At 39.3% G+C, this 26,648-nt stretch overlaps 1 protein-coding gene across 1 annotated transcript in view; it reads left to right on the forward strand.

Moving 5' to 3' along the window:
- Positions 1 to 25,730, forward strand: part of MRPS35 (mitochondrial ribosomal protein S35) — a gene marked incomplete at its 5' end in the record, with an annotated part of 29,483 nt that extends 3,753 nt beyond the window's left edge. The window contains 5 exons of the mRNA XM_082480072.1: positions 236 to 296; positions 3,529 to 3,668; positions 11,646 to 11,755; positions 13,392 to 13,461; positions 25,205 to 25,730. Coding sequence (XP_082336198.1) covers positions 236 to 296; positions 3,529 to 3,668; positions 11,646 to 11,755; positions 13,392 to 13,461; positions 25,205 to 25,483 — 660 coding nt within the window. The 3' untranslated portion in view covers positions 25,484 to 25,730. The remainder of the gene's footprint in view (positions 1 to 235; positions 297 to 3,528; positions 3,669 to 11,645; positions 11,756 to 13,391; positions 13,462 to 25,204) is intronic.
- Positions 25,731 to 26,648: the final 918 nt, after the last annotated feature.

Genomic DNA, 26,648 nt, shown 5'->3' on the forward strand with positions numbered 1-26,648 from the left:
AATTAACCAAATCAGGAGACTTTTTTAGGATTATCATGCCTGTGACTTTTGTAATGGGACTAACTTAAGTCTTTTGCTAAATCAGACTTGGGAAGAGTCTTCTTATCTGAGTATTTTATTAAGCATATTGTACTAGCTTAACATGTTAAAAGTGTAATCAGATTTTAGTAAGCCCCTTTATTTATGAAGAGACAAAAAGCTATTATTTTGCTAACTCTTAATATGTCTGTTTCAGATTCCCAATTTTTTGCATCTGACTCCCCCTGCAATAAAGAAACACTGTGCAGCTCTTAAAGGTGAGGGTGTGGGGTTGTTTTTTGTTTGATTGCTTGTTTTTTTTCTTTTTTCTGTTTTGAAAAAACATCTCTTGGAGTTTTAAGACTATGCAAAATGTAACTGTATGTGATGGAGTAGAAAGGGAGACGTGGTCCACATCTGAAGCTGGTTATTTGTCAGGCTTTGGCTAGTATTGTATGCTTTCTTGTTGCTACATTGAGTCATACAGGCGGTAGGCAAATATGATTCTATGATATATCTTAGGAGGTTTTCAGCACACTAGTAAGACTTTAATTTTACCTTTCCACTGGGTACTGGAGAATTTATAGTTTAGGAAGATGAGTAATGAATGTGACTCAGTTCTCAGAAGATTATTTGTGATTAAACCAGGGTTCAATCAGTAGTCATTCTGGCATGATTTTTTTTTAAAAAATGCTATTAATAAATGTAACCCTCTGAGAGCAAGGTCTGCTGGGGAGATACAGGGTCTAATAAAGACCAAGAGCATCCCTGCCAGACAGCAAGGAGAATGTAATGTGGAGGGTAGTCCAAAGAGAATTGGAGACACAATGGGACTGGAAGGAGATAGAATCATAGAGTCATTTAGATTGGAAGACCCTTATGATCCCCGAGTCTAGCCATTAACCAAACACTACCAAGTCCACCACTAAACCTAAACACCACATCTACCTGTCTGTTAAATAGCTCCAAGGATGGTGACTCCACCACTTCCCTGGGCAGCCTGTTCCAATGCCTGACAACCCTTTCTGTGAAGAAATTTTTCATAATATCCAATCACAACCTCCCCTGGCACAACTTGAGGCTGTTCCTCTTGTCCTATCGCTTGTTATTTGGGAATAGAGACCAACACCCACCTTGCTACAACCTCCTTTCATGTAGTTGCAGAGAGTGATAAGGTTTCCCCTTGGCCTGTATTATAAGAGATAAGAGGCCTGTCTTGAGTTGCCTATATATAGATGCATGCAGCGTAGGAAACAGGAGGAATTAGAAGTCTGAGGAGTCATAGAAATGCAGAGTGAAAGCTTGTATGATTAAGTACAAGCAGGGATGATGTGGAGGAGGAGCTGGCCTGTACCCAGAAGAGCAGCTCAGATGCAGAACTTTGCCATGAGATGCATAGCCAGCTGGTTAAGAACTTGAGAATTGGGATCAGAGGAGAAGCCGAAAAGGATGTCTTGGTGGGCATGTGCCACGGACTGCCTGGTTGAGAAGAGGAAGCGGATGAACAGCTGAAAAAAAACCCTCACAGCTGCAGGCTTTGGTTTTCATGGGGAACTGCAGCCATCTCAACATCTGCTGGAAGGGTAACAGGATGGGATGGAAGCAATCAAGGAGATTTCTGGAGTGTGTTTTTTTGATGCAGAAACTGGACAAACTGTCTATGGAAGGTGCTGTGTTGCACATGCCACTTGCAAGTATGGAAGAACTGGTTGGAGGTGTCAAGGTTGCTGGCAGCCAAAGAAGATCGTGTAGTTTAAGATCTTGAGAGGAGTGAGGCAATTTATCAATGCAGATGATGGATGAGTTGACTAGGAGACATGCTCTGTTGGATTTGTTCAGAAACAAGGAAGAACTGGCCAAGTATGTGAAGGTTAGGGGCATCCTTGGTAATGGTGGTCATGAAACTGTGGTGATTAAAAACCTGAGATAAGCAAGCAAGACAGACAGTGGAACTACAGTCTGGATTTCAGGAGAGTGATTTTGGTTTGTGCAGGAATCTGCTTGGCAGGTCTCATGGCGGACTCTCCTGGGAAGCAAAGTGGCCCACAAGAGCTGGTGGATGTTTAAGTTCAACCTCCTTAAAAAAGCAAGAATAGCCCACTCCAGTGGGCAAAAAGTTGAGCAGGTATGGCAGAAGGGCAGCATGGGTGTGCAGGGAAGTCCTGAGTGACCCGAGATGCAAAAAGGAAGTACATGGAATGTAGAAGCAGGTAAAGACTGCCCAGGAGGAACAGATTTTTGCCTGACTATCTTCAAGAAGGGCAAGAAAGAAGGTGCAGGGGACTGCAGGTTAGTCAGCCTCATCACATTCCCTAGAAGATTATGAAGCAAACCTTTCTGGAAGCCATTTCAAAGCATGCAAAACATGCTGTATAACAATCTGGGTAATGGTAGAGAGTACAATCTGAACAGGTCTTCAGATAATAACAAATTGGGAGGGGAACAAGTGCTACACTGGAGAGCAGAGCTGCCATTCAGAGGGATGTCAACAGGCAGGAAAAAAATCTGCTGCGAGGACCCTTGTGAAGCTAAATAAAGGCAACTGCTAAGTCCTTTATCTGGGGTGGAATAACCCATGCAGTAGTACGAGCATGAGGTCAGGGGGACAAACAGCTAAAAAGAAGCTTTGCAGAAAAGGCCATGTGGAGCCTGGTGGGTGTTTGAAAGTTGAACGTGAGTCAGCAGTGTGCCCTTGTGGCAAGGAAGGCTAACTGCATACCAGGTTGTATTAAGATGAGTGTAGCCACCACAGTCAGGAAATTAACTCTTTTCCTTCTGTTGAGTATTGCATCCAGTTCTGGGGTCCCCAGTACAAGAAAGATATGGACCTGTTAGAGGAGGGCCACACAAATGATGAGAGGGCTGGAACACCTGTGAAGAAAGGCTGAGAAAGTTGGTGTTCTTCAGCCTGGAGAAGAGAAGGCGTTTGGGGGACCTTATTGCTGCCTTTCATTATGTAAAGAGGGGTTATAAGAAAGTCGGGGAGACTTTTTACCAAGGTCTGTAGTGACAGGGCAAGGGGCAACAGTTTTAAACTGGAAGAGGGTAGATATTTAGATTGGGCGTAAGAAAGATTTATTTTTTTTTTTTATGATGAGGGTGTTGAGACACTGGGAGAGCTTCCCCAGAGGCGCTTTGGATGTCCCATCATTGGATGTAATCAAGGTCAGGTTGGATGGAGCTTTGAGCAGCCTCATCTGATGAAAGATGTCCATACCTATGACAAGGGCGTTGGACTAGGTGATCTTTGAAGGTCCCTTCCAACACAAACCATTCTGTGGTTCTGTCTGGCAATTGCGAGGCTGCATCCGGAGTACTTTATCCTGTTTTGGGGAACCCAGTACAAAAGACATTGAAATACTGGAACAAGTCTGGCAGAGACCTTGGCATGATCTAAATGAGTATGGTTTCTATAAATAGTACTTTATAAAAGATATATTGCAATAAATGTGGGAAAAAAAAACACAAACCAACAGATATTAATTGGAGTGCGTTGTCTTTATTTCATAGATTTCTGCACTGAATGGCCAAGTGCTTTGGACAGTGATGAGAAATGCGAACAGCATTTTCCTATTGAAATTGAAACAGTAGATTATGTTTCTGCTGGGACATCTATTCGTAATCCCAAAGCAAGAGTGGTGACTTTAAGAGTAAGTAGTATTTTTTTGTAAACAGCCTTTGTTTCAAAAACTCAAATGCTTGGCTTTCATTTCAAAGCATGTGCAAGTATGTACAAGTATGATACATTGTAAGGAAATGAGGGAAATGGTTTACTGAATGTTTGAATAAAAAGCAGTGGATTTCCTTAAGTGTATTGCAGCATTTTAAAACTGAGGTTGTAAGATTATGTATACGTATTTATAAATGAAGACTAAGCTCTGATATAAACAAAATAGTGTACCTTCTGCAGAATCTACTTATAGAAAAAGCTGTAAGTGCCTTTGTACTCAATGTCTTGCTTAGACCCTCTCATTGCTAATTTATAGACCCTAGAAGCGTGCAAGTATGGAAAGATAGGTCATATGAATGCGGCACTACTAATAAGTATTGAGTTGGCAGGCCTCCGGGCGTCAGTAGGATGCAGTAAGAGCAGCATCCTTCTAATCACAGGATCATGGGATACTTGAGGTTGGAAGGGAGCTTGGGAGTTTTCCAGTCTGACCTTCTGCTCAAAGTAAGGTAGGTATGAGATCAGACCAGGTTACTTGGGACTTAATGCAGTTGGGTCTTGACAACCTTCAGGGCTGGAGATGTCCAGGAATGTTAGTAAAGTTAGGATTGTGTTGTGGCTTTTGAACACACCTTTTGAGATGAAATTTGAGCCTATCTTAAGAGCAGCAGCAGTGGGGTCAGTATAGCTGTGTTCTTACTCTGTCAGTATAGAAGGCAAAATACTGCATGATACCACATGCTCATAACACTTAAATAACATCTAATCATGGCAACTTTGAATGGTAGTAGTTCATTTTGTCTGAAGGAGTCTCCACATTGCCTTTGTTTCCCTTTATGGAAAACCTTCTGGGCTGAAATTTAATTTGGTCTGTCATTGACTTACCTCCACACCAGTTCACACCGCTGTTAACAGTAACTTCACCATCCCCTTGTAGTCATTGCCTACTAGAGTTTAGCCTTTTGTCTCCTAATTCAGATCCATCATCAAGAGCAAATTTTCACAAATTTGTATGCATTAGAAATAAAAGGAAATTGAGTGTATCTGTGAGAACAGAAGCCCCTGACTTCATGCTGGGTTGTGAATGTGTGTGGAGGAGGCACACATTGGACACCCCCTTGCTCCCATATTCAGTTGTCTTGAATGGAGTAATACTGACATTTGCAAGTCAGTGCTGGGCATGGTATCGCAGGTAGGGGGAAGAGCTCAGCTGCTCGAACAGCCTTGAATCTCCTCCCATCAAAAACAGCAGGGGGTGAATGTATTGTAATTTTACTGCTTTCTGAATCACGTAAAACATTACTAGATATTTATATCTTCTGTTAAACGTGGTTGTTGAGATGCAAGATGATGGACTAGTGGTTGGCTCTGGTGCAGTGAAGAGTATAGTTCAAAATGATATACAAATAACCATATCTGTATTATCCTATCTAAATCTGTCCATTAATGTTAACTGGCCTTGGTACCTGTAAGGCATTATGTGGATATGTGTTAGGCATGTGTATTTAAAAAAGGAGGGGTTAGAGCGTAAGACAAAAACAGAACAACTATCCATATGCTTTTTTGGTTACTGGTGTTCTGATCCCCGACTTCATTAATAAGTTCTTTCTCTGATTAATGACAACAGATGTTTGTTTCTCTGACAACAAAATCTGCCTAGGGAGGGGGAAGAGAAGGATTTAAAGGTGAAAGCAGATGGCACTGGGTCAGATAATGGTTGAGTTTCTGTCAATGAGAGAGCATTTACTGTGTGCTGTGTTACAGGCTGTCATAAACTCTCTGGTGGATCTTCATAAGATTTCCATTTTTAAATGTTGTATAAAATCTAAATGTTTTAATCTTAATTTAAAAAATGTGCCTTTTTTTCTACCAGGTATAATAATGGAAATGCTAGTTTTTCATCTCTCATAGCCTAATGCCAATATTTCTTGTCATTAAATTTATCCTACTCTTTTCCCAAGTGGAATTGTCCACATTGTGCCAGACGACTACAGGATGTAAAATGAGACTTTTTTTTTAAATCAACTGCTGTTCTTTGTGGAACTCTAGCTTTTCTAAAATTCAACATAAAATAGTCTGCAGCATTCCAGTTAACAATTATAAGCTGTCCAATTGCTGTCCCATTTTGAAGCAAGTAGCCATGTAAATATTTGTCACTTTAAAGTGACTCTGGATTAGTAAGAACAACATATTTTTTGTGATCCTGTACTATAGGCAACAGACCAGATAACTTTTTAGTTTTTATAGGAAAAGCAAGTTGTGTGGAATAAAATCATAGCTCTCCTAACAGTAAATTTCAGATGATCACACTGTATGAAGGCAGCATGATACAACTGTGATAATGCTATCCTTTTAAGACAGTGCAAAAGGTACTACTCAATTAAATTGTTTTGCATTGTTGGTTAAAGCAAGCTAATGCTGGCTGGAGTATCCCATTAAGTTTAGATAGTCATGATCATGAAGTACGTACATGCAGTAGCAGCTCAATGCTTGCTAGAGAGTTGTGTCTGAAACCCTTTAGACTTTGGAGCAATGCGTTTTACAAAAAGGTGTTTCTCATCAATTTTGGTGAGCATTGCTAGGCAGCGGTGAGGGTAGGCTGTTCTGTTGGGGCAGATGGTCCAGGGGCAGTAAGGCAGGCAGGGGCAGGGACCACCCCAAAAAGGGTGCAGCTACTACCTGAGCAAGGTGAGCAGGTCTGGTCTGGTAATAGTAACCTTGTCCCTACAACAGTCCGTTAATCACCTGAAAAATTCATAATGATAAGCAAGTATGAGGTCGAAGGGGGAAGACAAGTCAGTGGATCAGGATTAGATCTGGTGACAGTAACTAGGATCAGTCAACAGTCTGGTGACTGTCAAGCCAAGCCATAGCGATGCAGTAGGTGAGGTCAAACCAGGAAGTCAAGGATGTGCATCAGGGTTGGGTCAGTGTGGGCCATGGCTATGCTGTGGCTGAGGCAGAGACCAAGGCTGAGTGCCTCAGCTTAGATGCAGCTTCTCAGTAAAGCTGGGGTATGCCCACGTTCTCCTAGCTTCTTTTTCTATCACCACTGATTCAAGGCTACGTGGCTGCAATGCATGGAATGGCACTGTATGCAAGGTAGCCTTGAGTGCAGGCTGCCAGACCCTTAAAAGGGGTTGTTGTGTGCATAGGGACCTTGGAATATACAGTGCCTTCAAAAGTGATTGTTCATGGTCATTTTAGGCCACACTAAGAATACAGCTATTTTTGCAGCTTCATCATTGCCTTAAAGAATGGATGCGCCTAATAGGTCTGTTAGAATTAGATTTGACAAAATATGAGCTAAGGAACAAAGCTAGGTGAACTCCTGCTCACCAGTATTACAGGCATGCATAATACATAAGCATGTAATTCCTTAAAAAGGAGACATTTTTACATATAATCCATGGAGTAGTGAGGTTAGTAGTTAGAGTGTTTGTTTTTGTTTTTGTTTTTTCAAAATTAGAAGTTTCAGTACAGAAACCCTGTTGTCTCCTCCCTTCTTATATCTATATTTGGTACTTCAGATTTCTATTTTTAGTAGTAGGGTTATTACTTTTCCGGTAGTATTTTTTTTCCCTGATCTTTACTGGAACTTCTAATTTCTTTTAGTCCTTCAACTTTTGTTAATTTTTCTGATGGAGGTTTCTTGATCTTTTTTTTTTTTTTTTAACATTTCTGTTGTACAGTGATGACACAGTAGAAAGAATATAGAGGAAAAAAACGATGGTCAAATTAGTAAGAGACTACTATTATGTCTTCATATTTTTAATGTTCCTCAGCAACTCTCACTTAATAGGAACTTATTTCTAGCACCATATATGTTTAGACTGTTAAGGTTCACAGCCTTATTATTTGCTATTGTATAATCAGATAGCTAAAACCAGCTTTCCATATCACAGAATCACAGAATGGTAGGGGTTGGAAGGTACTTCTAGAGATCATCTAGTCCAATCCCCTGACAAAGCTGGTTCACCTGCTAGAGCAGGTTGGACAGGAACGCATCCAGGCAGGTTTTGAAAATCTCCAGAGAAGGAGACTCCACAACCTGTCTGGGCAGCCTGTTCCAGTGCTCTGTCACCCTCAAAGTAAAGAAGTTTTTCCTTGTGTTCCAGCGTGTGCCCGTTGCTCCTTGTCTGGTCCCTGGGCACCACGGAAGAGAGTCTGGCTCCATCCTCTTGTGACCCGCCCTTCAGATATTCATAAGCATTGAGGAGATCCCGTCTCAGTCTTCTCTTTTGCAGGCCAAACAGACCCAGGTCTCTCAGCCTTTCCTCAGAAGAGAGGTGCTCCATTCCCTTGATTGTCTTTGTAGCTCTCCGCTGGACTCTCTCCAGTAGTCCCCTGGTCTTCTTGTACAGGGGGGCTCACAACTGGACACAGGACTCCAGATGCGGCTTCACCAGGGCAGAGTAGAGGAGGAGGATAACCTCCCCCAACCTGCTGGTCTTGCTCTTTTTAATGCACCCCAGGACACCATTGGCCTTCTTGGCCACAAAGGCACATTGCTGGCTCATGGTCAACTTGTCCACTAGGACTCCCAGGTCCCTTTCCACAGAGCTGCTTTCCAGCAGGTCAGCCCCTAACCTGTGCCCATGTATGGTGTTATTCCTCCCCGGGTGCAGGGCCCTACACTTGCCCTTGTTGAATTTCGTTAGGTTCCTCTTCACCTAGCTCTCCAGCCTGTCCAGGTCTCACAGAATGGCAGCACAGCCTTCTGGTGCATCAGCCACTCCTCCCAGTTTTGTATCATCAGCAAACTTGCTGAGGCCACGCTTTGTCCCCTCACCCAGGTCATTGATCGATATGTTGAACAATACTGGATCCAGTACTGACCCCTGGGGAACACCTCTAGTTACAGGCCTCCAACTAGACTCTGCGCCGCTGATCACAGCCCTCTGAGCTCTGCCCTTCGGCCAGTTCTCGATCCACCCCGCTGTCTACTCATCTAACCCACACTTGCTGTGCTTACCTATGAGGATGTTATGGGAGCCAGTGTCAAAAGCCTTGCTGAAGTTGAGGTAGACGGCATCTGCTGCTCTCCCCTCATCCACTCAGCCAGTCATGCCATCATAGAAGGCTATCAGATTGATCAAGCATGATTTCCACTTGGTGAATCCATGTTGACCACTCCTCCACATGCTTGGAGATGACATCCAGGATGAGCTGTTCCATCACCTTTCCAGGGATGGAGGTGAGGCTGGCTTTCCTGTAGTTTCCCAGGTCCTCCTTCTTGCCCTTTTTGAAGACCTGCGTGACATTGGCTTTCCTGCAATTCTCAGGCACCTCTCCCGTTCTCCATGAGAACTCTCTCCCATGAGAGTGGCTTTGCAATAACATCTGCCAGCTCCCTCAGCACTCATGGGTGCATCCCATCGGGGTCCATAGATTTGTGGGTGTCAGGTTTTCCTAAATGATCTCTAACCTGATTGTCCTTGACAATCAAGTCTTCCTTACTCCAGTCTCTCTCTCTTATCTCCAGTGTCTGTGATTCTTGGGGCCTGGCCTTAGCAGTAAAGACTGAAGCAAAGGCGGCATTCAGTAACTCTGTCTTCTCGGTATTTTCCATTGCCAGGGCACCCAGCTCATTCAGCAGTGGGCCCACATTTTCCATAGTCGTCTTTTTGCTACCGAGGTACTTGAATAAGCCCTTCTTGTTGTCCTTGACATTCCTTGCCAGATTTAGTTCCAAGTGTGCCTTAGCTTTCCTTGTTGCATCTCTGCATGCTCTGACGACATTCCTATATTCCTCCCAAGTGGCCAGTCCTTTTTTCCACATTCTGTAAACTTCCTTCTTTGTAGAAGCTTCTTGCTCATCTGTGCAGGTCTCTTGCCTCCTCTGTTTGATTTCTTACCAGGCACGCACCAATCTTGAGCTTGAAGGAAGTGGTGCTTGAATATTATCCAGCTCTTTTGGACCCCCCTACCTTCTAGAGCCCTAACCGGTGGAATTCCTCCAAGTAGTTCTTTGAAGAGGCCAAAGTCAGCTCTGCTGAAGTCCAGGGTTGTAATCATGCTTTTTGCCCTGCTATTTCCATGCAGGATCCTGAACTCCACCATCTCATGGTCACTGCAGCCAAGGCTACCCTCAACCTCCAAACCCCCAACTACTCCTTTGTTTGTTAGCGCAAGATCCAGCAGCGTACCTCTCCTCGTTGGCTCCTCCACCACTTGTGTCAAAAGTTGTCATCAGTGCTCTGCAGAAACCTCCTGGACCGTGTGTGCCTGGCTGTGTTGCCTTCCAGCAAATATCAGGGTGGTTGAAGTCTCCCATGAGAACCAGGGCCTGGTGATCGTGAGTCTATTTCTGTCTGTAGAAGGCCTCATCAACTTCCTCTTCCTGATCCAGTGGTCTGTAGTAAACACCCACAACAGTGTCACCCATGTTAACCTGCCCCTTAATTCTTACCCATAAAATCTCAACATCCACACCTAGACAGAGCTTGAAAGATTCCAGATGCTCTCTCACGTAGACAACAACTCCACCCCCTCGCCCCACTGGCCTGTCTTTCCTAAAAAGTACACAGTCATCCATGACAGCATTCCAGTCACATGAGCTATCCCACCATGTCTCTGTAATTGCAATGAGATCATGGCCCTGTGACCACACACAGATCTCTGTGTTTTTCCTGTTTATTTCCCATGTTGTGTGCGTTGGTGTACAGGCATTTCGGAGAGGTAATCGAGCATGCAGGTTTCCCTGGAGGGGTGCAAGAGGATCCTTCATAGCCATACACACCTTTGAGGTGGTTGGCCTTCTGGTTCATCTTGGGAGTCACCTAAGGAACTTCTGTCACTGCTCTAGTTGGCCTGTCTTATTCCCCAGTTGGATGCGATAGCATGATCATTGCCATTTTGGACCCCATTCCCTGAGTCCTTCTGTTTAAAGCCCACCTCACCACGTTGGCCAGCCTGCTGCCAAAGATTCCCTTGCCTGTTCTAGACAGGTGGAGGCAAAGCTTTCGTCTATTTGTTTCAAAGTACAACATACCTGTAATGTATTTCACCTTTTCATTATTAATACAGCATGTCACGACGACTTCATCCACTTCAACACAATTGGTGGTCAGAGTGCATTCTTATGAATGATGGATAGTGCTCACTTACTAGTGCTAATTATGAAATAAACCTTTCAATTGCAGATTTCCACAAGATTTTTGTTAATTTTACAAGTTTTAAATTACAGAATATCCATCCCATTGTTAACAGTGGGTGGAAAAAGGAAAAAAAAAAGTGCCAAAATTCTTAATAGCAATGTCCAATAATTGCTCCAAACTTAAGACTAATTAATTGAATTCTGTATCTATATCTGCATCCTTATGACAGAAACCTTGTAAGTCAGTTTATGCACATGAAGACGAAATGGAGAATGGTGTTAATATGTAAAACTTGATAAATCTTTGGTTTATATTAATGCTTAATATCTTTAGTGAATTCTAGAAATACTAAGCAATGGCCTAGACAGCTTTACAGAACTCCTGAAGTCCTGCTGTATATTCTCACTGGAACATTCTTACTTAGAAGACACTCTGAATTTTATCTTATTTTTACACATTAGTGTAATGTAAGAAGCGATCTCTTGTTGTTGAAAGCCAGTACCAGAACAAGATCCAGCTGCAGGTGTTTTGTACATGTGAATATGAAATACAGCCGTAAACTAAACTGACAGCTCTTTTTTCTTGTGGGGAGAAAAAAAAACAGTTTGAGTAGAAATATTCTTCCCCAGCCCCTCTGGTATTTGTATGAAATGAAATTTATTGTTTGAACGTTGAGGTTATACTTGCCTGTGTTAACGCTTCTGACATGTGAGACAATGAGGAGAAATTCTGCAAATGCATACTTAACAGCTTTCCCTTTAATTCTTGATAAAAAATGTGCTTATCTCAAAATATTTTCAGGGTGCAGAGCTTGGATTTATCCAAGTAATTACAGGTGTTTTCTCTTGTACTTGAAGGTTAAACTTTCCAACCTGAATTTGGATGACCATGCAAAGAAGAAGCTCATTAAACTGGTAGGAGAGCGGTACTGTAAGGATAGAGATATGCTCAACATTACAACAGACAGGTACGGTTACAAGAAGGAAAAAAAAATGCCTGTAGCAATGGTCACAGTATAGAAAGGGCTGTGTGTCTTCCAGTAGTATCAATTATTGTCTTAGTAAATTATTGTATTTTTAAGGCTAAAATATGACTTTAAGATAAACATACTAGGACTCCTGTTGTTAACTGTTAAAACTGCAATGGACAAATTACATAAGGTCAAATCTAATTCTTGTTAAATATTGCTAGTTATTGAAGCTCTGTATTTAGAAGTCTCAATTGTTATTTTAAAGTCGTCGTCATGTTTCCCAAACAGGTTTTGTTAGTTTTAATAATGACTTGAAGAGTTTCAGGCAAGAAAAATTGGGACATCGGTGTCCAGACATTTCTCAATGTTTTAATTTTCTAGATAAATCACTGTAGTTATTTACAGTTATGTTCAGAAGGCTGCATGGGAGAAACTTGTTTTCTGTGTTGAATTCTGAAGAGTTTTAGAAAATACATATGTGTTCCTAAACTCGCAATACACTTTATTTCACAGCTGCTTTCAGTGGTAGGAAGATAAAATTCTGCATATCTCTTTTGACTAGACTTGGAAATCGGGGTAGTTTACTGGGACCGCTTGTGCTACCAACAGTTTTCATTTTTGTAGCAAGATTTCTTTGTGGCTAAAACGTGTGGATAGCTGAGAGGAGCTTACATTCTAGAGGATCTGTGAATTGTCATGCCGTGTTCCAGAATAAACTTTTAATGTCCCTGTTGATATTTCTAAGGCCTACGCTCTGAGTGACATCCATTTCTTTAATATGGGATTTTCCAGGCTGGTATTTAGATTACTTTTAAACTGAGGCTCTTTCACTATGAAAGAAATACAGGTCAAAAGCTTGAGTCTTTTTTAAAGTTTATTTGCTGAAATAGTCACAGTCCATAGTCATTCAGATGAGTGGTTTTAGAGTATCTGAGGTGTAGTCTCGCATGATTCAATTTGTTCTGTGTCAAAAAAGGTGGTGAAGGAGCCTGCAGGAAGAGTTGAGTGTGAGAAAGAGACAGGAGGCTGTGGGTGATTAGTACGAGGAAGAGATTAATGTCATTAAATTCTCAGCAGAAGGTTTTGATGACAAGTTTTAAGACACAAGCTGTTTTTGCAGGACTGTGCCTTATCCCAACAGATTTTACTTGTGATCATGTTTTGACTTACAGCTATATCGACATAAACTTTTCTTGTTAAATTGTTGGCTAGATCTTCTGTTCTACACTGTATTTCATGGCTGTTTTCACCAATCATCATCCTTTCTTTAGGTCTGGGGAAAAAAAATAAAATAAGGTTTTAAGCAAGTACAGACTAAAGTACGTTGGACTCCACCATGGCACGGATGGCAAAAACGTTTTTAATGTTTCCCGAAGATCTGTAAATTCTTGCATTATGTATATTTTCCTCCTGACTTGCAGGTGCCCATTCTCCAATGTTCTTAATATTCATGCTTTCATGATGTTATTCTTGATTGTGTGTAATTCTGAAACGCCTGTGAATCAAATACACATTTCTCTAAGATTTCCTACATTATAAATGAGAAATTTTGATGGCAAGTTTAATGTTTTATTCAAAAGGATGTTACAGTGGCTTGATTTCAAAAAGACTAGCTTTGTTTCTGAATTTTCAGGTGTCCACTAAGAAGGCAGAACTACGATTATGGCATACACCTCCTCACGGTTTTGTACCATGAATCTTGGGTAAGCAATTGTGAATAATGCACGCACGCTAATGTGCTCTCTCCTAGCTGTTGTGGTTTGGCCTCAGGCAGCAACAAAGAACCACGCAGCCGCTTGCTCGACTCCCACAGCCATGGGAAAAATCATCAGAAAAATGCAAAACTTGTGGGTTGAAATAGCGTAATTAAACAGAACAGCCAAAGGGAAGAAGAAAGGAAAACAATAACACCGGTAAAGGAATATAAGGACGCGATTACAGTACGCCTCGCAGCACACCGACTGCAGCCTGCCCCTGAGTGGCAACTGCCCCCCCCTCGCCCCGGCTAGCTCCTCTTATAGCTGGGCATGGTCACTGTGGTATGTAATACCTGCCTCCCCTCCCGGCTCCTTGGGGAAATTAACCCCATCCTTGCTGGAACCGGGACATTAGCTTATAAAAAGTTCTATGGCTGTGTGCAGCTTAAAGTGAATCATCTTAGATTCTTTTCCTCTTCCACCTCACTTTTCTTCAAATTCAACCAAGATAAGTTGCTTATGTTTGAATCCTATTCCCCAGGCAACTTAGAGTGCTTTTCTTTAACTTCACAGGTGCTACTCTGTATAGTTTGCCTCTTTTCAGTAATTCTCTAGTTTTTGACCTTAATAAGAGATCCTTTCCCGGTACTTTGTTTCGCACAACGAGCCTAAAATTGACCCTAACCCTCGCAGAAAACACCTTAATTCTTAGGATTCCTACACGTACTTTTAGTTTGGCAGCATGCTGGGCTGCCTGTGCACAGTATTCAGATATGAATTGAGAATCCAGAGAAATGCTGTACTCTGTGATTATCACCTGTCATCTGTCCATTTTTAACAGTGACCACGTTTAAAGATGAAAACAAGCTGATTCCAAAAAAGCAGAGGGGTGTGTTACTGGCTTTAAACCTATGAAAACTAACATACAGCACAGTATCTACATTTTGCCTGACTCCAAACTTTTATCTGTTACTTAGAGCCCAAGCAAGGACAGATTCTTCTGGAGCTGTGCTAAATCATGGCTGTAATTTGGAAGTATTCTGCTACCCAAATGCTCTCTCACAAGTCTTACCTCAAGCTGGAAGGAGTGAGGACTTAGGCTGCTTTTGCTAAGAAAAGGGGCATCCTCCCCTCCTTCTGTTACTTTTAGGATTTCATTGCATCGGAGTTAGTGTCCTCAGAAATATATAAAATTATTGTAACTCTTAAATATAAATATTTCTACCAAAGCAAGTGTAATGTAAACTTTTATATAATCATTCAGGATATGGCCTATTTGGATTTTTTCCCAGTTAGTTATTCATGTGAAATATCAAATGTAAATGTATTAAAGATACTATTGTAATTTATTGATAATTTACTACAATTCTTAAGTAGTCCTCTAAATTAAAAAAGATATCTTTAGACCACGGATCTTTCTTTTACAGTGAATTTTTCAGCCTTGTCTCCTGTATTTTCGTGGTTAATTGTGCTGGTTATAAGTATTGCCTTCAACAATTTTACAGCCATTTTCTACAGAAAACAAATGAGCAGTCTGAAACAAAATTATTATTGAAAACCCGTAGTTATGTTCTGGATAACTTAACTTTGTTTTAAATGTAATATGTTATTAGTCGCATTGAGATGGACATTGAAAGCCTTCATTGTCACTATATTTCCATAGATGTACTCTTTTAAATAAGTTGTAGTTGATGAGCTGCCAAAGTTCAAACTTACTGTTTTCAATTATGCAGAATCACAGAATGGTCAGGATTGGAAGGGACCTTTGGAGATCGTCTAGTCCAACACCCCTGACAGAGCAGGGTCACCTACAGCAGTTGCACAGGGCGGCATCCAGGCGGGTCTTGAATGTCCCCAGAGTGGGAGACTCTACAACCTCTCTGGGCAGCCTGTTCCAGTGCTCTGCCACCCTCAAAGTAACGAAGTCCCTCCTCATGTTAAGATGGAACTTCCTATATTCAAGTTTGTGCCCGTTACCTTTTGTCCTATCACTGGCCACCACTGAAAAAAGACTTGTCCCATCCTTCTGCACCCTCCCTTTAAGTATCTATAAGCGTGGATAAGATCCCCCCTCAGTCTTTTCTTCTCCAGACTAAAAAGACCCTCAGCCTTTCCTCATAAGAAAGATGCTGCAATCCCCTAATCATCTTAGTAGCCGTTTGCTGGACCCTCTCCGGCAGTTCCTTGTCCTTCTTGAAGTGGGGAGCCCAGAACTGGACACAATACTCCAGGGGCAGCCTCAGCAGGGCAGAGTAGAGGGGGAGGATGACCTCCCTTGACCTGCTGGCCACGCTCTTCTTGATGCAATTGTTCTATAGTATTTAAATTAAATCTCCATATTTAACATTTTTATGAACTTCAGTGTTCTTGATTTTGATCATTGCAGTGATGGCATAAAAAAACGCAATAAGGAGGATGAGCTATATTTTCCTTTCACTGGAATTTGCCTTGAGGGATACGTTTTGTAATTATAGAGTGTATCAAATTAAATTCAACTTACACTAATATCTTAAAAGATACATTTACTTTAGATTTTAAGTGCATTGTACACATGGATATTTTTCTCCCCAACAGCATTACATTGCATTACAAATCTTAAATTAATGACAGATCAGTTTCTAGTATTAAGCAATGATAAGAGAACTAGACACTGCTCATTTTATTAATTACAGATTAACACCACATCTGTCCTTTGCTTTAGCATTACTCAGTGATGGAAGACAGGGCTATACGATATTGCTACGTGAACGTTCACTGTGTATTGAATACGCACAAGTCTCTTGCCCTTTTATTACCGTTCAGCTTCCATGTTAATATTTGATGAGTTCATCAATCACTTGTAATTGTCTTTGATTTCTGTGAAAAAATTAATGGTCTCCTGAGACGTTTGTTTTTTTTACTTTGTGTGACGTTTTGTGTTTGTGGTGTTTGTTCTTTTTTTCCATGTGGTTATGCTTTTAATAACTTGCTGAAAGATAGTTTGGATAAGTTTTGTAAACCATAAGCAAACAATGTATGTATTACTTTAATTTGTACAAAATTTAAAATTACAGGGGGATGGATGGGGCCTGGCCTTTCATGTAGACAGTAACAGCAATCCTGTTTACATAACTAATTGCAACATTTGATGACTTTCCCAGCAGAGTAGTGCCACAATGTGTTTTTATGGATGTGCATGATGGAATTCAATAAAAAGATGAGGGCAGTGTTCCATTCCTGCGAAGTGAAGGGAAAGCTGGCTGCATGTAAATTTTACCCTCAATCCTCAAAACTTTGCCTACCAACTCTCTCAACATGAGATAATGGTATAAGTATTCCTCTGCCTTAAGGCTCCAAGTATATTAAGAATGGAAAACCTTTTTCTGTGGATTGCAATGTGGGGAAGAGAACTTGTTTGCATTCAAATAAATGAATAAAAGGTTATCCAAATCAAATTTGGCAAACTGGTTTCTGAGAGGTACCACAGCCAAAGTGAGGGAAGCATATTGATAGGTTAATGTAATGAAACTAGCATTTTTGTCTCCTTTAACCTGCTAGCAATCAATGACGATGCAAGAAGACAGACTAGCCAAATTGTGGAAGGCTTTGAAGTTATGTTGGAGGATTGAACCTGGTGTAGAGAAGCTTTCAGAGAGATTCAGGTGGATTTTATAGTCGTGTGTAAGAGAGATCCCTTTTTTGAATGCGTGGGGAAATAGGAAAAAGGGAAGGAATTGAAAGGAAGAAGCTATTTTACTTGATTTTTTTTTTTTTTTTTTTTTTTTTTTTTTGGTGGAAGGACTAAATGAATGTCTGTTTTGTTTTGGTTTTGTGAGTGTTAGCAGAAGAAACAGAGTTTCCATGCTGTGGAAGGGAGGGATGGACAAGGGATAAGAATTGTCAGACTGTTGATAGATAGTCAGAATACAGAGTTAAGATGAAGCAGCTGACAAAGGTGACAGGAGTGCAAAAAAGTACATTCATGACTTGGGAATGACTTGGGAGAGAGTAGCTGAAGCTATTTGATTACCTGTAGGAGAAGTGGAATACTCCTGGGTAGCTTTTTGGGCTACATAACCCCTATGGATTGGTGGTTAAAAGTAGTATTGGGTCTGAAACTGTCCTCTCTTTCTTATCTTATATTCATGCAGAAATGCCATCAATGGACTTGACCATGCAAAATCCTGCAAAAGATGAGGGTGCTCAGGACATTTCAGGATTGTGTTAGAATTTACCAATACACAGTGCAGTGTTACCAGTTGGTATTTGATCTGTATTTAAATAACCCCCCTTTATTTTGAAGAAACAAATGTGATGATTTTCTTTCATCTTCTAGAATGCATTCCCCTAGCGGATAATGCTACCCTTGTTTTTGGCAAAGGGAATCTATAGTGCTTGTTATTTTCTGGCAGAAAAAAAATATCTTGCTTGTTTTAATAAGGGAAGTGAAGGAAGAGAGAGAAAAATGTGAATTCATGCTCTGATTCTTGATCCACCCTCTGTTATCACAAGTTCAAATGAGATACATGGTAAAGCATAACAACTATGGGAAGCAGTTCGGAATATTGGCAGTATATTGGTGGATTGATAGTAGTCGCTTGGTAAGACTGTGCTGTTTCTTGAGAAGGATCTGAACAGTGGGAGCAGTATTAATTGGAATCTACGTATTGCGTTCTTGTTCGAGTTATCTGCATTACAGCTTAGCTAATGAGTCTGCCTACATCGAATGGAGAGCTCAATTTAGATGAAGTCTGGTACTTGCAGAGATGCATAAGAAGCAAGAAGTGTACCTTAAGATCCCAGACTGATGTATTTGGCAGCTTAATTTTTGATAAATGCGGATAGATGTCAGGAATGTGAGTTTGGTTATCTTAAAAACATTAACATTTTAAAACTCAAGGATGTTCATCTATTTTTTTGAATGTTCATTTATTATTTTGGAATACTTGGAGATCTTTTGCTTCATTTTTAATAGTTTTCAGGTTATTAATCAAATATTTGTGTTTTATTAGGTTTAGAATATATTCGGTAGATATGTGATTTGCACCACCTTGGCAAGAATTGAACTTATCTTAGTATTTTTTCTCTGATTCCTTTCAAATTTTCCCCCAGGATTGCACCTGGATTGAGTTCATCAGTGGAAAGGTGAGATAGATTAGGTAGTTTGTTAAACAGTAGCTCAGTCAGTTGTATTTCTGCTACTTTACCTGATGGTGCTTCTTGAATGCTGTAACACCAGCTCTAAAAAAAATTTTATGGTGTAAGTGTTTGCTGCCCTCAAGTTGTTTAAAAGATCATAAACTGATTTCTTCACACTCTGTTCAGATTAATAGTTATCACTAAAAAGTAAAGTTCTGTTACGAGTTGAAAGCAGGAAGGAGAAACAAGTGGAACAGGAAGTTAATTTTCCAGCAAGGAAAAACTTTATAGTCATTGTAAAAGGGAGGAATCTGAAAAAGACAGAATGAGAAGGAAATAACTCACAGTTATTTTAAACCAGTCAAGACTGGACAAGACAACAATTTTGCTTGGTCCAATTCCACATGATTTTCAATGTACGCAAATGCAAGATGATGAAAAGTGGAGGATATCATTCTGCTTGCTTGTTTTAATAAGGGAAGTGAAGGAAGAGAGAGGAAAAATGTGAATTCATGCTCTGATTCTTGATCTACCCTCTGTTATCACAAGTTCAAATGAGATACATGGTAAAGCATAACAACTATGGGAAGCAGTTCGGAATATTGGCAGTATCATCTACACAGCTGAGATCTTGAAAGATGATTAGTGAAAAGTTGCCCTTGCATTTTCTATTCTGCAATGTATTTCTTACAGTAAAAGGTCTAATCTGACATACTAAGAATAACAATAAAGTAATGCTGTACGCACTTTTGAACTCTCTCTTGCTTTTTCTGGTAGGGTAGTTGCAGGAGTCTGATAAAATAGATTCAAGACTTAAAAAGAGCAGTAAGGAAGGAGGAATATAGAAGTAGAGATAAGTGGAATGTGGCTACTGAAAATGTACAGCAGTAGCTGAAGATTCTTCTGGGTGCATCTCTTTGCAATGTGCTTGGGTTGTAGAAGTTAATAATACTTGAAATGAAAGTACAGGGAAGTTGAAGCAGGAAGGTCAGGGAAGGAAAAAAATACAGAATGGACAGACAGTGCGAAACTAGAGGCTTAACTGAAATTTATGAACACCAAAGCTGTGTAGTTTGAATGTGAGGAAAGTGTCCCACATTGCTTTTGTATTCATTATTCAAGATGGCATCCAACTGTAAGGCACTGGTAGGGTGGGGAGTCTGTATGCGTGCAGCTGAATGAATATTTTTACATAACTGTTGGTGATAATCCTAGTCCATTGTGTATAGCTTTTCTCTAGACTTCAGTTAACACTTAAATTGTATTGTCTTTTTTTCATCTAGAGTCATTTTAAGCCACTGCAAGTAAGCATAATTTTTATCATTTCAGGTTGTGCAGTTTCTGTAGTAGGAATTTACCTTGTAATTCAGCCTGAAATATGTGAAAGGATATGAGTCCACTTTTGAAACTTGAGCAGGTCTCTGGCTACTTAGGTTCCAAAAGCGTGCTTTAACTTTGTGTTCTGAACTCTCAGGATGTTATGACCTGTGGGTTGTAAGATAAAAATGGGAGGTGGAGGGAGACACTCTTAAGTCTTGCTGAAACCGCCTCCCTGGGCAGAAGAAAACTCAAGACTGAATGAACTGAAAAGGAGGGCCATAGCCTAGTAATTAGAGCATGTACCTGGGAGAGATAGATTTAGAGCTCTGGGCACCATTTAGTGTTAACTGAAGACTGCTTAGTGTAAATATCCTGATTTTGATTTTGAGATATTAGAATAATTAAGTGTGATATAATTGTACCCTTCCCACAGTAGTGTTCTTTCTCAGTATGTCATTATGGTTTCAGTAATGGAAACTGAGTCTGAAGTAAGGATGGTCTCTAAATGCTGTAATATATACTTTATTTTGAAGCGTGTATTACATTTCATCATGCACTTACCAGTGCTCAAAATCTAACAACTTGAAAGAACCTTCATTATTAATGTGAGTCAGAAAAGATAAAGCTAAGTGGCATGGTAGATGTTAAATTTAATAAACTTTAGAGAAAGTTAAACTTTTTTGTACTTCTTGCTTGGAACCACAAAGGATGAAAATTGAGGCAAAAGGTTGAATTAAAAATTGGTTTTGTACTATTTCAGACTGTAGTAGGCTTTTTGCAATACCTTGTGTCTAAGCCCTATGTTACTAGTTGCTGGAGAAACAAGGCTCCTTTTTAATGCATAAATATATTTTTTACAGCTGTTTAATTTTCAATCTCAATGTTGGAGTGAACTGAAGTCTTATGGGGCATAGATATTAACACAATGAACAGAAAATCATCAAAGATTTGGATTCTTAATATCGCTGATCTTTTTTGATGAGGTCAGAATGTTATCTGATCAGCATTCAAAAAACAGAGTTAGATAAATACCTTTCAAATGACCCTTACAGAAGCTTGGATTTCCCAGGAAATACATGCAGCCACATCAGCCCAGAGAAAGTAGGTGGTGTCCTCATTTTTGAAAGAGGCAATCTAGATTATGGTGACTGCTGAGGACTCTTAAGTTAGTGACAGAACCAGAGATTAAGCCTGTGAGTATCAAGTAAGAGTATCTTACATCCAATATTATTTCTTGAGGCAAAGTTCTGTTCTTTCTTCTCTGCTTGTTCTTCTTTTCTCTTTTACATTTTTACTTTGCTGGAATGTTTAGTCCTCACAGTCCTTCTCTTGATTTTCCTTCATGCTCTAGAGGTCTTATCCGCCCTGTGTCATTTCTGTGTCCTAGAAAATAATGTTCTACTCGTTCAGAAGAATGTATTTTAACCTATCTGCATCACCAAGCAATTAAAACTTTTTGTATCCAATCTCATCAGATACAAATGTGTTTTGCCTATTTACAAATTTATGTTGATATTTCTTTTTAAGTTGCTAACTAAATAATACCATTCAAAGGTGTAATGAATCCAAAGAGATGAGTTGCCAAAACAATTAGATACTTCTCTTTGGCTTGAAGGTACCTGATAATTTGGAAAATGCTATCATAGCTGTCATTTATTACCTGAAAATCTGTGATTATTGTACCACACAGTGTATCATTTATTTCAATGAAGTACTGAGAAATGTATCTATTCCAGGCTATACAGAGGTTGAAATTTGACTTGCAACTTAGAAAACTTCCCTTCCCCTCAAAAAAAAAAAAAAATCCCACTAAAATACTTAGTCTTTGCTAAACAGCTTTAAAATTTTAACTGTTCAAACCACTGACAAGAAAATTGACTAACATGAGTCATGTTTTTAGTTGCCTTGAAGATTTCTGTTTGCTACTTACAAATTTTAGTTAGAATGTCTTCCCCAAAAGAAACACCAGAGAACTGACAATTCTAATCCTGGCTGTGACAGCAAAATTATGAAAGTTAGACTGGGAGAAAACCAAAGAAAAATGATGGTGAAATGCTTTCCTTTTTTCTATGCCTAAGGGTGCAATATATATTGGAGCTTTTTGTTAATGACTTTAACATAAAAAGCAATTTCACTAGCCAGGGTACTATTTTAGTATTTATACTGTGTCAGCAGTTCAGATTAAGCACTGTAAAGGCTTATAAACCTTCCAAAATACTGGCTTAAACTGTCACATAAAATACTTGCTTAGAAAGAAATTCTTATTCTGTTTTTAGTGTTAAAAAATAATTCTATATGTTTGCATTAGGAGGTGGAAAAAAACAGTCACTCTTTTGTGCCTATTTAGTAATAGGTTTATGTGCTTTGACTTTGTATGAAAAGTTGCTTTCTGGTGGTGGGGGTTTTTTTGGGGGGGAGGGAAGGGAGATGTTCTTAGTTTTAGTAAGAGAAACAGTTGAAATTATCGTCTGAGTGCATCTTCAGTGCGGTTGCTTAATACTTACTGAGAATCTGTCTTAGGTGTGATAGAATGAAGTAATCATTTTTAGTGAATTAATTGAAGAAACATACATTCTTGATTTTTAACCTCGTTCTCTAAGTGGGTATTCTAGAAAAATGTTACACAATGCTACACTTATATTCCAGGTTTCACAGTTTTATTTCATTTGTAAGACTTACTGTAGTGTTTACTAACATTTAAAATTTGCAGGGGACAAAAATAATCAACTAACAAAACTCTGAGTGATTAAGACCTCATTTTTGAAGTTTCATTCATTGTCTTACCAGTTCTCTTCACAACACTTTAAAATGAGGCTATAATACTTGTAAGATTTCCAGTATTCAGAGTTCATAGGTCCTTTTCTACCTAGGGTGCTTTTTCAAATGAAAATATAATTCCAGATTCGCTTTTTCTCTTGACTAAATCTGGTTGGAAAGGTATTTAAGTTTCACTCAATATAGTTACTCAATATGCAAAAATGTTATTTCTGTTCAGTTTCCTGTTTGTGATGTATATCTGGACCTGTGTACAGTAGGATAACTTCTCATTTTGAGGTATGGCCATCAACATGGCAGCAACAGATACTGGCTTCTTGTAGCAGGGCTGAGGAATGGATTTTGAAATTTTCCCCCTAGTGTCAAATCTCCCTTCCTCCCCCCCCCCTCCCCCCCCCGAAGTCAGATTTTATTTTAAAAGACATTTTGACACACCATTCTGCTGGGAAGGATTCCAAGAAAGAAATACTTAACAGTTTCTTTGGCCTCCTTTAAAATCTTCTTACTCTGTATAGCTCAAAAGAGACAGGGAGATCTTAATCTGTTTGTCAGTGTGCATCTCTGAAATCCTGTGAGTGCAGAGAAGAATTTTCCCAAAGAGATAAATGTAATAACTGTAACTAGTACTTCTTGTCTCTGTTATAACTTGAAGGTGTTTAAAAGCCTCACAATGATCTTTTGTTTGAACTTCAAACATGAGTTTGATCCAGGGAGTGACCAGGAGCGATACCCATATTCCCTTACTCTTGAGAAACTCTATCCCTGTGAGAGAAGCGTTTGCTTTAAAGTTCTTTTGGAATTTAGGATAGCCATTATGCAGATAAACAAGGGATATGTAAAACAGGATGGTGTCGTTAATTTGAAACTATGTAAATCTCCACATTGAATTGCAGTGTTTTTCAAACATTCAAGGAATAGTTTACTATAACAAGTTGTTCTGCTACTGTTTTAGCAATACAGGCTACAGTACTTCTGTGTGGGTTTTTTTTGTTTGTTTTTGTTTTTCCTCTGTAGAAATTGAATAAATTCTTTTACTTCTGTGCTTTATTGTGTCCAGGTTTTAATGTCAGTCATATGAGCCTTTTAGTAGTGTTAATCACTGTTTCTGACTAAACATGTGGACTCGGGGATTTAAAAGACAAGAGGTTCCATTTACCAGCTGCAGGATGCAGCATTTGTTAAAGTATTTTTAAATTCAGATAGACAGGCCTAAGCACACAGAGTTGTAGGGGTAAAAAATAATCTTGGGTCTTAATTAAATGTTATGAAATGTTATGGTTTGACTGCAGCGGCCTTGTTGCCTAGTGGACAGAATACTGTAAAATAAACAAATGAAAAAGCATTAACAACCTACCTCCTCCCCCCCCCCCCCCCCCCCCCCCAAAAAAAACAAACAAACAAACAAAAAAACACACACCCCAACCCTCTCATGATTGCCAGGTTTATTTGGATTCTGCATAGCATAGCTAAAAATTTACTGAAGAGCTCTTTCTGGCAAGGGATTTAAAAAAACAAAGAAAAGAAAGGAAAAAATCCATATGGTGTAAATGCTTTACTATAATGTTTCTTGAACTTACTCCCAGAAAAAGATAAGTTTTGTTTAGACATGACTTCTACAACAATTGTAAGAAAAACATGACCACCAAAAATACTTCAAATTGTGATTCTTATATAGTTGAAATAATATAAGGATGCTATGTATTGTTTACATCAGTAAAGTACTAAATAATTACAAATGTACAAATAAATGTACAATATCTAAAAATACAAATATATCTACAAAGCATATATATTTACAAAAGTACAATAAAAATTAAATATACAAAAATAGCAGGTTGTAACGTTTGAAATATCCCTTAGTCTGTGAAGCTAGGGGAAGGCCTGCTGAACTGGAGAAATATTCAAATACAAAATTTATACAGAACAAATGCACAAGCCAAGTATTTACAGGCACGGGGATGATGTCTTCTGTCTGTGTTCAACTTTTGATCCTGTCTAATCTTGCAACACCAATTAGGTAAAAATTAGCACCTCGTGGATAGAGATTCTCTTGAAGAACAATTTGTTTTGCAGGAAGATCAAATGGATTAATTGGTTGTCCTTTTCCTTATGAGTCACAATTAAAACATTTCCCAAATGGTGAAGGATTGCTGTGTCTCATCATAGGTTCCTTGTTCTGAGCTGTCTTACTTCACATCTAGGCATACCAAAATCACGTGCTATGTGACTACTTCCAAAGCTTGAGCATTGGGGTTAATTTAAAATTAATACTTTTACAAGGTTTTTTCTTATTCATTATGTATAATCCGTAAGCTTTTCTTCCCATTTTGACTTGTCTAGTTATATCTGCCAGATACGTAGTGAAGTTGATAAGCGGGAGGAAAGAAACTCTTGGACTCTAAAGTCCAAGAAGGGGAAATATCTTCCCAGACCAAAGTAATTTTTAAAGCGAATTGGTATGAGAGAGAAGTTTCTTCAAATTATTGTAGCTCTGTTTCATTCCTGAGTGATTTTTAAGATGGTGTATATCTTTCAGAAAACTGAGATGTGGGAGAGTGAGAAGACAGAAGAAGACATGGAAGAGTATATCTGGGAAAACAGCTGCTCTCAGAAAAACGCAGTAGAAACACTACTTCGAATAAAAGCCTCAGAGAATGTCCGTAATGTAACCAAGGAAGAGCTGCTTGCATCCGAAGTAGTTAAGAATTACAGAAACTCTGTAATTGCACTTAAAAATGAAGGTGAAACAGAAGATAACATGTCTCGGTATAAGGAATCTGTGAAGAAACTATTGAATATACAAGCATTACTGTGAGAGCAGACTCTGCAGGTATATCTGATTGTTACAAAAATATTAAACTACTATGTTAATATTTCTATATGACGTGGATATATAATTACTTGGAACCTTAACCAAAAATATGAAACTTGATGAGTTAATTTCATTAGCAATCAGATTTTTCTTTACTACTGAATTTTCTTGTGAACATAATTTTCCTGTCCATGAATCTTATTCTTTGAATAAAGTACGTTTTGAGTCATATTGGTGACTTGAATATTCTGTTCTGTGCTTAACCACATTCTGAATTCACACAACTTCTTTTGGCATATAACCTGGAGCAGCGGTGTCAAAAACAATGAAATTACTTAAGCTCTGAGTTCTGTTAATGAAGAGTCTGAAATTTAAGAGCTCTAAACTTCCTAAATGCTTTTCAAATGTCACTCAGTTTTTTCTCTATCTGTACTTCCTATCTGTAAAACAAAGATAATGTTGCCTAAGTAGTTTAACTTTTGGAGAGGTGTTGAAGCACACTGAGCAGTGTATGGTTCTCGGTTGTCATCATGAGGACTAATAAATACCCTATGTAAAAATACCTGTCTCTAAAATGATGGAACAAAATAAAATGGGATGGTAGTTGGAAGGTGAACTAGCAGTTATTTATAGGATACCAAAGTACATGGGGAAGGAAGAATGATGAGAGTTGCTGAAAGTGAGAGCTGCTGAGTAGTGAGGCGACCTTAAATAGGAATGGACTGATTCTTGGTACCCTGAGGCATGCAGAGGTGTCTCTTGAATGTACTCTGGCTCTTCAAGGAAATAACGTTCGTAGCATCTAGCTTACTGCTACATTTGTAGCATCTCTGTGAAGCACAGAGAAATCATATGGATGTTTATCTTTATATTTGGTAATTTGTATTTGAAAGGAATTGATCTGAAACACTGAAATCAGGCAATTTTTATTGCCTTCTCACAGTTAAGCAAAAAAAAAATCAGCTGGAAAGGACATAAATAACTCCATTTTTGCTTTTATTGTACCTTCCTAGCTTACTATGGTTTCAGCTTAGAGAGGAAGCCTTCATTTTCTGAAAGGGGCAGAGGGAGTTTTTATTCATCAGATTTAAGGATTCTGCATTCCTATAAAAGAACCTAGCTTGTGGCCCTGCCAGCAACTTGTTCAGAGGAAACAGCATAAGAATAA

This window comes from Vanellus vanellus (genome assembly GCF_965231255.1).
Source record: "Vanellus vanellus genome assembly, chromosome: 1".
Lineage (NCBI taxonomy): Eukaryota > Metazoa > Chordata > Aves > Charadriiformes > Charadriidae > Vanellus > Vanellus vanellus.